The 16,197-nt window shown below is 39.8% G+C and overlaps 1 protein-coding gene across 2 annotated transcripts in view; it reads left to right on the forward strand.

The window, feature by feature from the left end:
- sptbn1 (spectrin, beta, non-erythrocytic 1) overlaps nt 1–14,634 on the forward strand; it is an 83,782-nt gene extending 69,148 nt beyond the window's left edge. For both annotated transcript variants that reach the window (XM_017477948.3, XM_017477949.3), the window contains 16 exons: nt 515–739; nt 832–921; nt 1,096–1,374; nt 2,513–2,643; nt 3,307–3,511; nt 3,747–4,121; nt 4,242–4,486; nt 5,097–5,235; nt 5,376–5,460; nt 7,114–7,310; nt 8,821–8,918; nt 9,039–9,093; nt 9,559–9,770; nt 11,645–11,818; nt 11,925–11,967; nt 13,049–14,634. In XM_017477948.3, coding sequence (XP_017333437.1) covers nt 515–739; nt 832–921; nt 1,096–1,374; nt 2,513–2,643; nt 3,307–3,511; nt 3,747–4,121; nt 4,242–4,486; nt 5,097–5,235; nt 5,376–5,460; nt 7,114–7,310; nt 8,821–8,918; nt 9,039–9,093; nt 9,559–9,770; nt 11,645–11,818; nt 11,925–11,967; nt 13,049–13,279 — 2,784 coding nt within the window. In that variant the 3' untranslated portion in view covers nt 13,280–14,634. The remainder of the gene's footprint in view (nt 1–514; nt 740–831; nt 922–1,095; nt 1,375–2,512; nt 2,644–3,306; nt 3,512–3,746; nt 4,122–4,241; nt 4,487–5,096; nt 5,236–5,375; nt 5,461–7,113; nt 7,311–8,820; nt 8,919–9,038; nt 9,094–9,558; nt 9,771–11,644; nt 11,819–11,924; nt 11,968–13,048) is intronic.
- Nucleotides 14,635–16,197: the final 1,563 nt, after the last annotated feature.

A 16,197-nucleotide genomic window follows, 5' to 3' on the forward strand; every position in this document is an offset into this window, starting at 1 on the left:
TAGATTCCAGGCATTTAAAGGATTCAAATTAATCCAACTATATTTGTAATTAATCAAACAATTTTTTTTCTTTTAAATCTACTTTAGAAGTACAAAATCATGGAATTTAATGATACGTCCTTATTTCCAGTCCTGGGGAAAGTATTGAAATTCAATAAAACGAAAATAAAAACAGTGAAAAATAGAAACGGAAAAATCGATCTAGTATCAATTATCTATGATTATACAAAATATATCCAGATGTATTTTTTTAATTTACAGTACTCTGATTTACTGCACTTGTGGATCTTTTTACTTCTTTTAAGAATAAGGTATTTCTTAATATAAGCAAAATTATAGATATATTTCCCTATGTTCAGTTAGATAATGAAAAGTCCATATTGAGTCAAGGTGTACAAACTTTTAACTGGCAATATAAGACATGAGAGTATCAATAATCCAAATCATCTCACCAGATTTACGGAATTCGGTGACTGCTTTCGGAAATGTAAAGCAAGCTTGTTGTCTTGCACAGATGCTGGAGAAGCAGGTGGAGGTGCGTAAGAGGGAGGTGGAGGAACTTCAGTCGCAGGCTCACGTGCTGCAGCAGGAGGGCAAGGACACGGACGAGGTGGACGGGCGGCGCGAGGTGGTGGAGAAGAAGCTCCAAGAGCTGCTCGATCCTCTTCAGAAGAGGAAGAACTTTCTCATGGCTTCCAGGGAGATTCACCAGTTCAACCGTGACGTCGAGGACGAAATTGTGAGTCAAACCTTCGTCGGTTGACGGTCTAACGACCGAGTGTTTGAGTAAGTGTGTGAGACATTAATGACATCATTTCCTTCATTTCACAGCTCTGGGTTGAGGAGAGGATGCCTCTGGCTACTTCAACAGACCATGGGCACAACTTACAGACCGTTCAGATGCTCATCAAGAAGAACCAGGTGAGCCGTTAAGCTGTACCGAAACACACACGTTAGAATCTGCTGAACAATCAAACCTTTGCGTTCGGTTTTCCTCGTGATATCGCTCAGACCTTCCTTCCAGACCCACCATCACTGCTACTCTTCCTGTGTGACACACACTTCCACCACATCGTGCTTTTTTTTTTCATTCAGACCCTGCAGAAGGAGATCCAGGGACACCAGCCACGCTGCGATGACATCTTCGAGCGCAGCGAGAGCATCGTGACGGAGGACACCCCGAGCGTGGAGGCTATCAGAGCACGTCTCGCTGAGCTACAGGACCTCTGGAACCTCCTCATCCAGGAGACAGCGAAGCGGCACGAGCGGCTGGAGGAGGCCCATCAGGCGCAGCAGTACTACTTCGACGCGGCCGAGGCGGAGGCCTGGATGAGCGAACAGGAGCTTTACATGATGTCAGAGGAGAAAGCTAAGGTGTGTACAGTTTGAAGCAACTGCTGGAAGTGTAAAGTAGGCGGGGAAAGTGACAAGTGTGCTGGTTATGGCATGTATAGAAAACTGAAATATACTTTTATATATAAATTTGTATTAAACTGCTCAGTCACAGTATTTTTTCCAGTCCGGTTTGCTAAAATACTCAAATCCACATCTAATAATAATAATAATAATAATAATTATAATAATAATTCCTTACATTTATATATAGCGCTTTTCTAGACACTCAAAGTATGACGGTGGGTCTCCTCAACCACGACTAGTGTGTAGAGTCCACCTGGATGATGCGACGGCAGCCATATTGCGCCAGAACGTCCACCACGCACCAGCTATTAGTGGAGAGGAGAGAATGATGTAGCCAAGTCAGAGATGGGGATTATTCAGAGGCCATGATAGAGAACGACACCGGGTTATATCCCTACTCTTTATGAGAAGTGTCCTGGGATGTTTAATGACCACAGACAGTCAGGACATCGGTTTAACGCCTCATCCGAAAGACCGTATTGTTTTTACAGTATAGTGTCCCTGTCCCTATACTGGGACCCATTAGGATCCACATAGACCATAAGGTGAGTGCCCCCTGCTGGCCTCACTAATACTTCCAGCACTTCCAGCATCAACCTTAGTTTTCCCCAGGAGGTCTTCCATCCAGGTACTGGCCAGGCTCAACCCTGCTTAGCTTCAGTGGGACACCAGGTGAGAATTGCAGGGAGATTTGGTACTGGCATCTAGAGCACAATGCATGCTATGGAATTAGTACACAAGTGATTTTCCTCCCTAAAAAAAAAAATAAAAGCAAGGAATATCATTTCACATGGAACGACATGATTGGTGGCTGAATTGGATGGTTTTCCAAGCATTGTGTAACTAGCTGCATATCGCAGAAGTAAGTACTACCAATGAAACCACGGCAACCAGTAAGCTCATGATAGAAATGCACACGATGAGCGTATGATGCAGAGCAAATTTGTGGGAAACATCTCCTGGTGTGACCGTGTGGTTAAACATCAAGCAGGTTTTTCTGTAATTTATTATAATCCCATCCAGACGAAATGATCCTAAAGCTATTAGCTGGTTAAGCTGCTGTTTGATCGCTCGTGTTTTGTTTCTCTGTCAGGATGAACAGAGCTCCGTAGCCATGCTGAAGAAACACCAGATCCTAGAGCAGGCGATGGAGGACTACGCCGACACCGTTCATCAGCTCTCCAAGACCAGCCGTGGTCTGGTGGCTGACAATCACCCCGAAAGGTACACCAGCCTCCCTCATCTCAATCCCCACATCCTGATTTATTATAGCAATCGGTCATTTTACAAAGCCTAATAATTCATATTTTACTGATCTTGGACTTGGATGGAGGACTGAGGTTTTTTTTTTAACAATCCCTAGAGTTTTAACGCAGGTTTCCTGAACAGGTTTGGAAAAGTTTGGAATTTAAAGGCACTCATTTCCATATTCAGAATTCGTTTTTCAGAAGCGTGCACGTTTAACGTCGATACTATGAGTAGCAGCCGCCGGCTTCCAAGCTACAAAGGATATAGAGTATATTTAGGTTTTTTTAAAGTGTAGAGTGATGTCAAGCGCGTTTTTATGTTCCAGCCAATCAGGTCGCAGCTGAGTGTCGGTAAAAAAATAATGACAAAAATATTATATTACAAAAACGTAATCATGATTCATGAACATGGGCATCAAAGGTTAGTGAGTGAGTATAAGATTTACAACTTTATTTCATTTTATTGCCAATACTCCAGTATTGCACCCTAACGAAGGACTCGAAGGAGTCGAATCGGAATTGGGATCTGACACAGATACTCTGATTCTCACCCGTTCAAAGATGAGTCATTTTTACCTGATTGATTTGGATTCGTTTGAATGTATCTGATGCTTCCTGTGTGTGTCTGTTGGCTCTGCAGTGAGAGAATAGGCATGCGGCAGTCGCAGGTGGATAAGCTGTACGCAGGACTGAAGGACCTGTCGGAGGAGAGGAGAGGAAAACTGGACGAGAGGTTCCGTCTTTTCCAGCTGAACCGCGAGGTGGACGATCTGGAGCAGTGGATCGCTGAGAGAGAAGTGGTGGCAGGATCTCACGAGCTGGGCCAGGACTACGAGCATGTCACTGTAAGCCTGCAGGAGAATCAATGATTTGCGCTCCACCTTTAACTTTTTTTCCCCTTTCCATCTGTCTGTCTGGATGTCCAGGACGGCCGTGTTTCATTTTTATTATGCTTACTTAAAATAATTGCACCGAACGAAAGCTTCACCCTATCGACGATTATTTTACGTTTTTTTATCCTTTGTTAAATAACAACACATTTTTTGTAATGCCGGAGTTGATCTGTTCTCTTTCTCTCAGATGCTGCAGGAACGTTTCCGTGAGTTCGCCCGCGACACCGGGAACATCGGTCAGGAACGTGTGGACGGTGTAAACCGGATGGCCGACGAGCTCATCAACGCCGGCCACGCTGACGCTGCGACCGTCGCCGAGTGGAAGGACGGGCTTAACGAGGCCTGGGCGGATCTTCTGGAGCTGATCGACACTCGCACGCAGATCCTGGCGGCTTCCTACGAGCTGCATAAGTTCTACCACGACGTCAAGGAGATCCTGAGCCGCATCCTGGACAAGCACAAGAAGCTTCCGGAAGAGCTCGGACGAGACCAGAACACGGTGGAGGCGCTCCAGAGGATGCACACCACCTTTGAACACGACATTCAAGCACTGGGGACGCAGGTTCATAAGGCTTTAATAGAATGAATTAGCTTGAACCTACTGCTGTGATTATGACACTACTTATTCAGATGTCACATTTCCTCTCTCTCTTTCTCTCTCTGTGTGTGTGTGTGTGTGTAGGTCAGGCAGCTGCAGGACGACGCGACACGTTTGCAGTCGGCGTATGCCGGCGATAAGGCTGACGATATCCAACGGAGGGAGAGCGAAGTCCTGGACGCGTGGCGGAACCTTCTGGAAGCCTGTGAAGGACGGAGGGCGCGTCTCCTCGACACCGGAGACAAGTTCCGCTTCTTCAATATGGTGCGTGACCTCATGCTCTGGATGGAGGACGTCATCCGTCTCATCGAGGCTCAGGAGAATCCCAGGTGAGTGTGAGGACTGAATTGTGCTGACTCTGCACAAAAAAGTTGGGATGCCACGTGAAATGTACATAAAAACAGAATGCAACGGTTTGCGAATCTCATAAACCCATGTGTTATTCACAGTAGAACATAGAAAACATATCAAACGTTTAAACTGAGGAAAATGTAGCATTTTAAGAAACAAATAAGGTCGTTTCGAATTCGATGGCCACAGCACGTCTCAAAAAAGTTGGGACGGGGACAGCAAAAGGCTGGAAAAGTAAAGTGTCACTGAAGAGAAACAGCTGGTGGAACATTTTGTAACTAATTGAGGTTCATTGGCAACAGGTCAGTAAGATGCTTGGGTGTAAAAAAAAAAGTGTACCTTTTTATAAGTAACTTTTTTTTGGAATTGGGGTTGTAGGAAAAGCTGTGTGCTTCTTTTATTTTATTATTAGGTGTAGAAAATTCTTGGTAAATCTACCTACAGTGTATACATTACTTGTATGTATAATCCTGATAATCCTTGGATGTACGTCCTGAAATGTCACGACATATACAACGTGTGTTGTTTGGGTTCATGGGTCAAATTAAATTTCGCTTGACCGTGTGTCTGCTCACTGGGTTGCTGCAGGGACGTCTCCTCTGTGGAGCTACTTATGAACAACCACCAGGGCATCAAGGCCGAGATCGATGCGCGCAACGACAGTTTCACCGCCTGCATCGAGCTGGGCAAGTCTCTACTGGCACGCAAACACTACGCATCAGATGAGGTGAGGGACAAGCCTGCGCACTCTAAATATGGAAATAAAATGGAGCACTGTACTGTACAGTCCACTGTGGTGTTTCCGTTCTTACACTTGCGATTGCAAGTACACTTAATAATCGTTTTTCACTTGCATCTTGTGCACAGATTAAAGAAAAGTTGCTACAGTTGACGGACAAGAGGAAAGAAATGATTGACAAATGGGAGGACAGATGGGAGTGGCTAAGACTGAGTAAGTCCCACGTACTCGTTTCCTCCAACATGACGTGCTCATTTGTCATTGGAAAAAAGCACAACTTGTGTTAAGCATTAGATATTTTCAGTATATACCATGGTATGTCAGAATACTCGATTCTGATTGGCTGGAAGGTGTGTGTTCAAACACAGGTGCACAGGTGGTAAATTAACGTGCTGCGTATAAACAATTGTAACCATAGTAACATAGTCTCTCTCTCTCTCTCTCTCTCTCTCTCTCTAATAACTATTTATTATAATTCATTCGCATAAATGTAAGCTTATCGCACTACTTTATCTCTAAGTATGACTTACAGATCTGACGACCCGTATATAAAATAACTAACAAAAATTAATAATCCACGGCTGGTTGTGCATTACGCTATTTTAATGCACTCCGCTTGGCATCGGGCGGTTCTGTGGCTCCGTGTCGTGCATTAAAATCACGTAACGCACACCCAGTTGTCTGTGGATTAACCCTTACCTATAGCTAACAGAGAATGTTCAGCAGATTCGAAGAATTCACTAATGTTAATAGAACGTTGCTCACACAACCTTCCGAGCAATTTTGTAAGAGCTCCAAGAAACTTGACATGAAAACATAATATCTTCATAATATCTGGAAAATTCGACTGATTAAACATTTCATTGAATCATAGGTTTATGTATAAAATATTACATATGCATAAGTTTATATATATATATATAGATAGATAGATATATCTGTCATTTTAAGCCTCATTGTTTTTAATGATAACCTGAAATCAGAACCACCAAAGTGCTTAGATTCATAATTCATAATTAAGAAAATTATTTTTTTCCTGTAATCTTCCACTAAAGTGCAGTGACTTTCACAAAAAAATAATAATAACCAGTCAGCAAAGACACGCCCATATTTTATAATCCAATCAAACTCAAAAGTGAGGTTCAGGAAGTAGATATGCCATTATTTTTTCCATAAATCATTTGATTTTTAGCGCTTTCTTTTTTTTAAAATACCTGATTAGACCATGAGCTATGACATTATGATATAAATAGTAGTATACACTCTCATAGAACCCACAAGTCTGATTGTAACTTTTTTCAAAATAGCGTTTAATTCAGAATTAGCATAACACTTCAGTACTACATTACCCAGAATCCCGAAGGTAAACCCACCCGTGGTTTCCATGGAGATATGTGACGTGTGAATTGACACCAGACCCTCTTGCATCGTGGGATTAAAAACAGATCGCTTCGTGAAACGTAATAACTCTGATATAGTAATAATCATCGAAAATAACACTGTGACATCACGAAAGGGAAAATTCACTTCCAGAACCGTGGCTGCTGGAAAAGTGGGCGTGTTCCTATTGACCTGATTAAATTGATAGAACCGTCGTCCCACCCACCCATCCAGATGTGCTGTTTAAGTCAGAAATCATATTGTGGAACAAACCATTTTTAAAAAAAAATCAAGTTTCGCATTCTCTTTCACTTTTATTATTATTAGCTCAGTGTCATGTTCCTCACTCCAATATGATATGAAACGCAGAAGTTTGCAGAAGTGTGTGTGTGTGTGTGTGTGTGTGTGTGTGTGTGTAGGTATGTTCTCTTTTACTCATCCTGGCACTCACTTCCCTTTATTCTGTGTGTGTGTGTGTGTGTGTAGTTTTGGAAGTGCACCAGTTTTCAAGGGACGCGGGGGTAGCCGAGGCGTGGTTGCTGGGTCAGGAGCCGTACCTGTCCAGTAAGGAGGTGGGTCAGAGTGTGGACGAGGTGGAGAAGTTGATCAAGAGGCACGAGGCATTCGAGAAGTCAGCTGCTACCTGGGAGGAACGCTTCTCTGCGCTGGAGAGGCTGACTACGGTGAGATACACACTCCATTACTTTTAGTCACTTTAGCGCACTTTTTTTCCCACAGCAATCGTAAATGTGTGTGTGTGCGTGAAATGGTGTATCATGTATGCATCTTATACATTTTCACATCTTTACCAGAGATACCAGACTGTGTTCATGAAGGGATTAAAGCCATAGGAGATCATTCATTATTACGTTACCCGCTTAGCTTTCAGTCAGAATAGAGATTCGTTTGCTCGAACTAGGTTATTTTTTCTATTATTTTTCATTGAAAATCATCCTAATTATTATTATTGTTATTATTATTGTTATTATTAATAATAATAATATTGATTTCATTATTAATTATGACGAATTATAACCTACTTGTACATGCTGGCATTTGAGCAGAGTTGAAAGGTGACAGTCTGGGGTATTTCCTGTACTTTTAATTTTGTGTCACAATTTGTTTGTCTGGATGTTTTATTTTTATGCTGCTTTATTGTTTTATTTTTGTACAAGTCTTATGCTGTTTTATTTCTTGTGCCATTTTTTCCATGTACAACACTTTCTTAATAATAATATCTAATATCCTAATAATTAATAATAATAATAAGGAGTAGAATCAGTTGTATTTTTTAATTAGTTTTTATATTCTTTTATATTTAAAAGAAAAATCATTTTCATCTTTGGTATTATTATTATTATTTATTTAGTACTGTGCTTTAATAGGAGAATACTCAAAAACGGTCTTGTGTGATGCCTGAAGTTGATTATTTTTCTATAACAGCATCTCCTGAAGTGTTTTTTCCCCTCTTATACCACTGCAATTCGCCAAATATTCACATCTTTTAATTAAAGAACGATACATGATACTTTTGATCAGTTTATACTGTAGTTACTTAGAATGTTGCTGAGAAACTGGAAAACCGAAGACGTCCTAAAGCCTGTTACAAAGTGCTGACACTGGAGACTCCTTCCATAAATGTTAAATAAACATCTCCTCATGAAAAACTTCACCATATTTAGTATTATTAAAAATAATACATTTGTCTTTGTTAAATAACGACACGTTTTACGCTTATTAAGCGTAGTTTATATGGAGAATCGGGCGTACAAGTCCCAGTGAAGGATCCGTTACTGTAGAAACGATAGCGTGTTAGAATTTGACTTGCGTCGTATTGTCGGAGCCGCCGTTATCGGAAAGGAACGCTCTTGTGAGGAATGTTTTCTCGAAAGCAGAAGTAACGTGACCTGTGACTGAAATGAGTGCAATACACGCTCTTCCTCATAGCCAGTACTTCCTCTTCTATAATAATCAGATTTACTTGCACGATTGTAGAGTTACGGTCACAGCGTTTCTCCTTCTAGCCTTCCTTTTCAATATGTACATCATATGTATCATCAGCTACAATTTCAGAAAGAAACGATTTCTTTCATAAGGGGAAGTGAATTTCCTCTTCGTACAAAGGAGATGGGGAAATGAGCAAAGTGTGTTTGCTTGTCAAATCGGTTTGACCTGTTCTTCTTCCTCTCTCAGCTGGAGTTACTGGAAGTGAGAAGAAGGCAAGAAGAAGAGGAGAGAAGAAGAAAACCCCCGACGCCAGAGCCGGAGCAGGAGATCGAGGCACAGCAGAGGTAATCATGCTCACAAACTCACTGTAGAAGAATTTATTTTATTTATTTTTTTACCTTGTGAGACGTTCAGTAGTTCTGTTTGTTTTTAATTCTGCATAAAAGTTCCTCGTCTTTCCACAGAGAAGGAGAGCAGATTGCTCAGAACGGACTGCCGTCAGACCAGGAATCCCCACGGGTGAATTATCTTACATCCTAAACACGCACACACACACACACACACACACACACACACACACACACACACACACACACACACACACACTCAGCCTAGCAATCTTGGCTCAAGTACTCAAACAGCTTTAACTCATGATTGGTTGCAGGGATTCACACGAAATTATGCATGTTTTGGACAAGATTCTTAAGACATCTGCAAAGTTTAGGGTGTGGTCACTCACATGGGGTGGGGTTAAGTTCAGCTCTTACTCAAGAACTGAGCTGTGAATTCATGAGGCTTGGTTTTGTGAGCCAGAGGAGAACAAGTAGCTGGGACTCTTGAGGTCTGTGTGGTCCATAAAAACGGAGAAGCTTCTTAGCATTAAGTAGCAGTCATGTCAGAGCTGTGTGACTTCAGACACGCCCCCCTCAGCAGTGTGTAAACTTTTCTCTGCTCTTCTCTCTCTGCGTCTCTGTCTTATCTCAGGACGGAGTGGACGGAGAAATCGTGAACGGCGTGCCCGAGCGGAGCTCTAAGGAGCCGAGTCCCATCCCATCCCCGAGCTCAGGCAGACGCGGTAAGGGCAGCCAATCGTCCACCCTGCCGGCCAAAAGTCAAGAGTCTCCCTCCGCCCAATTGGAGGGCTTCCTACACCGCAAGCATGAGTTTGAGGGCCACAACAAGAAGGCATCCAACAGGTAACTCCACCTTCTTCACGGATGGAAATTTAGCCACTTAAACCTGTAGTATTAACTATTCAGTAACTAGTAATGAAACTCATAGTAATGGTTGTGTAGTTAGTTACAGCTCCTGAAATTTGCATCATGTCTTCTGCAAGGGAAAAAATCATGTGCATATTGTTATATTGGAAAACAATCAACGATGGTATGTTGTGATGAAGCACCCCAATGTTAATTACTGATATATTTAATGACAGCATGAAGTATTTTATTGCTCTTATACCACAGCAATTTGCCAGCCCTAACATTTATTTTTTTTATTAATAAAAAAAAAGAAGACCTTTTTTATCCATTTATAGTTACATTTAATGTTGTGGAACGTCCATGAAATAAGTTACTTCCTGATATCGGTTACATTATAGCAGCTGTAAACTGTCATTCCCTCTCCCTAGCCTCTCCTCTCTTAAGTCATGTTATGCTGCTTTACCTCTGACTACGTTTACATGGAGAGCAGTAATGTAATTATTGACCTTATTCTGAACAAGACAATATTCTGATTGATTCACTCATGTTTACATGAGTGGATTTTAGAATATTCCTTTGTCCCCGTTTTACATGTTATAGAACACAGATCGATTAAAGGCACACGTCATTAAGTCCCCGCGCCACGCCGGCCGACGTTCCCTCCAGAATTTCACGTATCCACTTACAGTTCCTCTTCGTTATGGAACCGTGTACAGTTTTGGGTGTTTCATTTCTAATTTTACGAAAGCTTCAAGCGCAGTTAATTATTTGTCATGCTGTACGTGCAAATAGACGACCGCTTGAAACCATGGGCTGCGTCCCAAACCGTGTACTCACCTACCATATAGTATATAGCGATGCATGTATTTCTGCTACTGTATAGTATATAGAGATACATGTATTTCTCATACTACATAGTATATAGAGATACATGTATTTCTCCTACTATATAGTATATAGAGATACATGTATTTCTCCTACTGTATAGTATATAGAGATACATGTATTTCTCCTACTGTATAGTATATAGAGATACATGTATTTCTCATACTACATAGTATATAGAGATACATGTATTTCTCATACTACATAGTATATAGAGATACATGTATTTCTCCTACTACATAGTATATAGAGATGCGTGTATTTCACCTACTGTATAGTATATAGAGATACATGTATTTCTCCTACTATATAGCAGGTAAGTACGCGGTTACGGACGCAGCCGTGCTCTCTTGTTTGCCGTCAAACGGTTGAGCACTGCCGTGTGTGTACGTGTCCTGTCGCTAAATGCGGTGAAAACTCCCACACGACGTTAATCGTGTGATGAAGGTGTGTACATGTCTGTAACGCACTTCCATAATGCGACTAAAACAGGAATACTCCACACGTCTTAATTCAATTTGTGTTTACTTCGAGTATGACTTTAGTCGGATTAAGGTCATCAGAAATCACTGTTTACACGCTAGTTTCTCAATCAGAGTATCGTCTTAATCGGGTTCATATCGGATTATTGTTGTCCATGTAAACGTACTCACCGACTGTTACAATCTTACAGTCTCCATCTCTGACACTGGAGACTCCTTTAATAAAAGTTATCTCCTTATATAAATCTTCACCATATCAACAAGTACACACGTATTTTAATCTGTTTATGTGGTGCGTCCGCTATAATAGTTTCTCTGCAAGTTGTTAATACAGAAAGAACATCTTTTATTAGAACTATTGTTAGAACACCTTCTGACCAATCAGACTGGAGAATTCGACAGAGCTGTTGTACAGTATAACGAGGATTGTAGGAGTTCGCTCAAGAACTGAGGCGAACGTTTTGCTGATTTCAAAAATGCCGTTTGAAAAATCTCTCCCAGGTCCTGGCATAACGTGTACTGCGTTATCAACAACCAAGAGATGGGCTTCTACAAAGACAACAAGAACGCCGGGCAGGGCATCCCGTACCACAACGAGATCCCCGTCAGCCTGAAAGACGCCGTCTGCGAGGTCGCCATCGACTACAAGAAGAAGAAGCACGTCTTCAAACTGAGGTGAGCCAAACCTGCGCTAATCTGAAGTGATTAAAAAGAAATTACAATAAAAAATGAGCAATTTGTTGTGACTTCTTGTCATGATTCTTTTTTTCCTTCTTTACAGAGTGACAAACGGAAACGAGTATCTCTTCCAAGCCAAAGATGACGTAAGGCACCGTTTTGAATTCTCAGATCAAAGGTTAAACATGTAAAAATCGCTCAGCAGTGCCTCCTTGTGGCAGACAGTGAAAAAAAAAAATTAAAACCCACATCATCTCAAAATATCCACGATCTGCAGTGTTGGAAGCTTGGAAACTTAATTTTAATATAGTTAGCTGATATTAGCTAGAACTGGTAAGAGCATTGTTATGGTTACAGTGTGAATTATTAGTCAATTAAATCTGTTGTTTGTAGTATATTGTATTATACAGTTCAATCTGAAATTGTTTGGCATTCCTCAATTTATTTCTCTGGAGAAACCTTAAAGTTTTTATGTAAAATCCTACAAAAAATTTTTTTAGAAAGAGTTTTTTTTTGTATAATAAGTTAAAACCCTCTAACAAATTGTCACAAATTCCTCACCTGAGCGCATGACATGGTTCTAAGCACAACAAGCGTTGCTTTCATGTCATTTTTACATTGTCATGTGCTTTGTTTCCGTTCTAGTTCTGTCTCTTCCCCTGTCCTATCAGTGGTGTGTTACCTGATAGTGGGCACCTGTATTGTGTTTTGGTGCTTAATGAGTTTGTCTGTTGGCTCCCTGCTGGTTCCCAGTTCTTCGTCTCATCGTAAAGCCGTATTGTCCATTTTGGTTACTTAATGTCCGAGCCATGTTTCCAACTTTTGTAGTTTAACATTTCCACACTAAATTTGTTTAACATTTTTACACTAATCAGCCACTTTCACCGCACATTCACATTCAAACCGTTTTTGTTTTTTCCTACTGAGAAAATGCTTTCGATAAACACTTCTTAAAAAAAAAAAAAGTTCCATGTAGCATAGCTAGTATTCTTTCATTTTTTTATCCTAAGGGAACTCTTGAGGGTTCCAATTGTGAAGGTAAAACCAATTAATTGTCCAAAGAACCCTTCGAGAAACCATTCGAGGAAAGAAAGCAAAGCACAGGTTTGAGGAAACTGTGATATTTGGACATCTTTGAAATGTTCAGCACATACCCTGTGTGTGTGTGTGTGTGTGTGTGTGTGTGTGTGATCTCTCACCCTTGTTCCCCATGTGACCTTTTCTCAGGAGGAGATGAACACATGGATGCAGGCTATTCAGAACGCAGTCAGCGGCTCCTCCCCTTCGGACAAGTCTGACGTTACGCCTAGCAACCAGAGCACTCCTGCCTCCAGCCGTGCCCACACACTCCCGGCAACCGTCACCTTGACGACCGAGTCGAGCCCGGGCAAGCGGGAGAAAGACAAGGAGAAAGACAAAGAGAAGCGTTTCAGTCTCTTCAGCAAGAAGAAGCAGTAGAGACCAGTTCCCCTAGCAGCAGAGACATCCCGTTTCCTCGCTTTCATCAAATTTGTCTTTTTATCTCTTCCTCTGTCTCTCTCTCTCTCTCTCTCTCATTCCTATCTGTTCACCTCATGTGATATTCCAGCATGCAAGCCGAAGAGCGAATACGCCACACTCTGTGCCTGAAGTCCCTCTGATCGGGTTCCAAAGTTACATAGAAAAAAAATATGATAAAAAAAAAAATTCTCAAAAAAAAGTAAAAAGAAAGATTTTTAGCTAGGGTGTGTCGTGGGTCAGGTTTGGAAATTCCGAGGACCAGATGTGTCTTTCTACTCCGTTCGATTTCTATTGTCTTTCGATTTTAAAGCTATGATTTGAATTATTGATTATGAATATCACTCTTTTACGTAACTGTGTTGTTTCGGATGGGTTGGTTATTTAAAAAAACAAAAAAACAAAACCCCCCCGCTTTCCTCAATTTTGTGAGGCTATCTCAGAGGGATGCGCTGCGTTCTTTCTGTGCTGTCGGGGAGCAAGACGGTGACGCTTTGACGAAATCGATTCCACTGTGCGATTCTGAACCTGAATCTGACATTTCCATATGAAGGAACCTTCAAGAAAATTCCATTCGCTTCTATAGTCGCCATGATGGCCCAACCTGCCTTTTAACAATTCCAGGCTGTAAAGCCGTAGAACTCCTCGCTAATATGAAGGTCGATTAACATTTCCTTGTCATGTGTCCTTTATTAAAACCACTTCTTTTTTTTTTGACATGTAAGAATGTTATATGCTATATGAAAAGTACTCCTTTTTATTTTTTATTTTTTACATTTTCCTTCCTTTCCTTATTTAGGGTTTTTTTTTTTTTTTGGTCACTTCTGTTGAGTTGCATCATAATATATGTTTCAAATAATTCTAGTACAGAGTATTGAAAAACTAGCTGTATTATAAACACTATAGCATCGATGTTAAGTGGAAAGTGGAGCTCGAGCATTTACTGGAATAAAATAACGGTAAAGTTACTCAAAAAAATAAATAAAACGGTCGCTTGCTTGTTGGCTATAGCACTACTCATTATAATGATTTTCTTTCTCTTTTTTTTTGGCTACATTATACAGCTGTTTGATACATAGTGTGCATTTCTCTGTCACTGTATGTAATGTAATGAAGAAACAAAAAAAGAAAAAAGAAAATCATCTACTGCACAATCAGAAATAACGTTAATAGGAATGAAATCCTTTCGCAGCATCAGGGCTGGTGAGGGCGTATAGTAACCTCATTATAGTCCGACTGTATGAAACTGCACCTGTAGACCTTTTACCCCTCTCTGTTAAATATGTGCGATGTCATTAAAATGCTTTTAAACATTACCGCCTTCTACTGAGTCCTGTGTCAATGTTTTTACTGGGGTTTTTTCTATTTATATCTATAGTGTAATTTTCTCAGTTTTTGCTCCGTTTAAAGATTTGTCCGATGTCTCGGTTTTAAAAATGGAGACATTTTGACATCATGGCGTGCCGTGGAAAGGAAATCTGAAAGATAAGATAATACTTTATTAGTCCCTAGATGAAGAAATTAGGGAATGGTAATGTGTAAGGATTAAAATGTATAGAACACTTAGGGGTATGCTGTTAAGGGAAAATAATCGAAGACAGAGTGCTGTGATGTGGCCCAACGCGAAGTTGTTTATTTTCCTATTCACCTACAGTATAGTTTTATTTATTATTATTATTAGTAGTAATTGTAGTAGTAGTAGTAGTAGTAGTAATAGTAGTAGTAGTAATTGTAGTATTAGTATTATTAGTATTAATTGTTGTAGTAATAGTAATAGTAGTAGTATTAGTATTATTAGTAGTAATTGTAGTAGTAGCAGTATTAGTATTATTAGTAGTAATTTTAGTAGAAGTAGTAGTAATAGTAGTAGTAGTAATTGTAGTAGTGTAGTAATAGTAATTGTAGTAGTAGCAGTATTAGTATTATTAGTAGTAGTATTAGTATTATTAGTAATTGTAGTAGTAGCAGTGTTAGTATTAGTAGTAGTAATTGTAGTAGTAGCAGTATTAGTATTATTAGTAGTAATTTTAGTAGAAGTAGTAGTAATAGTAGTAGTAGTAGTAATTGTAGTAGTAGCAGTATTAGTATTATTAGTAGTAGTATTAGTATTATTAGTAATTGTAGTATTAGTATTATTAGTATTAATTGTAGTAGTGTAGTAGTAGTAATTGTAGTAGTAGCAGTATTAGTATTAGTAGTAGTATTAGTATTATTAGTAGTAATTGTAATAGTAGCAGTGTTAGTATTAGTAGTAGTAATTGTAGTATTAGTATTATTAGTATTAATTGTAGTAGTAATAGTAGTAGTATTAGTATTATTAGTAGTAATTGTTGTAGTAGTGTAGTAGTAGTAGTAATTGTAGTAGTAGCAGTGTTAGTATTAGTAGTAGTAATTGTAGTATTAGTATTATTAGTATTAATTGTTGTAGTAGTGTAGTAGTAGTAGTAATTGTAGTAGTAGCAGTATTAGTATTAGTAGTAGTATTAGTATTATTAGTAGTAATTGTAATAGTAGCAGTGTTAGTATTAGTAGTAGTAATAGTAGGTATTAGTAGTAATTGTAGTAGTAGTAGTAGTAGTAGTAAAAATACTAGAACATGCTGTATTTTTTTTGTCCATTTAAAGTTACATTTAATGCTGAAGAACATCAACAAAACAAGTTAGTGACTGCCACTACTACAACTTAACTGATAACAGGAAAAATTGTAGCATGTTACAGAGAAACCACATTACTCTCTGTCCTGCAGACTCCCATGTCAGAAAATGTAACATTTAAATTTACAGCTTTAGCTCTTAGTGTTACAAAGCACTGACACTGGAGACTCCTTCCATAAACGTTAAAGAAACATCTCCTTACACAAAACATCACCATGTCACTGC

This window comes from Ictalurus punctatus, chromosome 10, assembly GCF_001660625.3.
Source record: "Ictalurus punctatus breed USDA103 chromosome 10, Coco_2.0, whole genome shotgun sequence".
Lineage (NCBI taxonomy): Eukaryota > Metazoa > Chordata > Actinopteri > Siluriformes > Ictaluridae > Ictalurus > Ictalurus punctatus.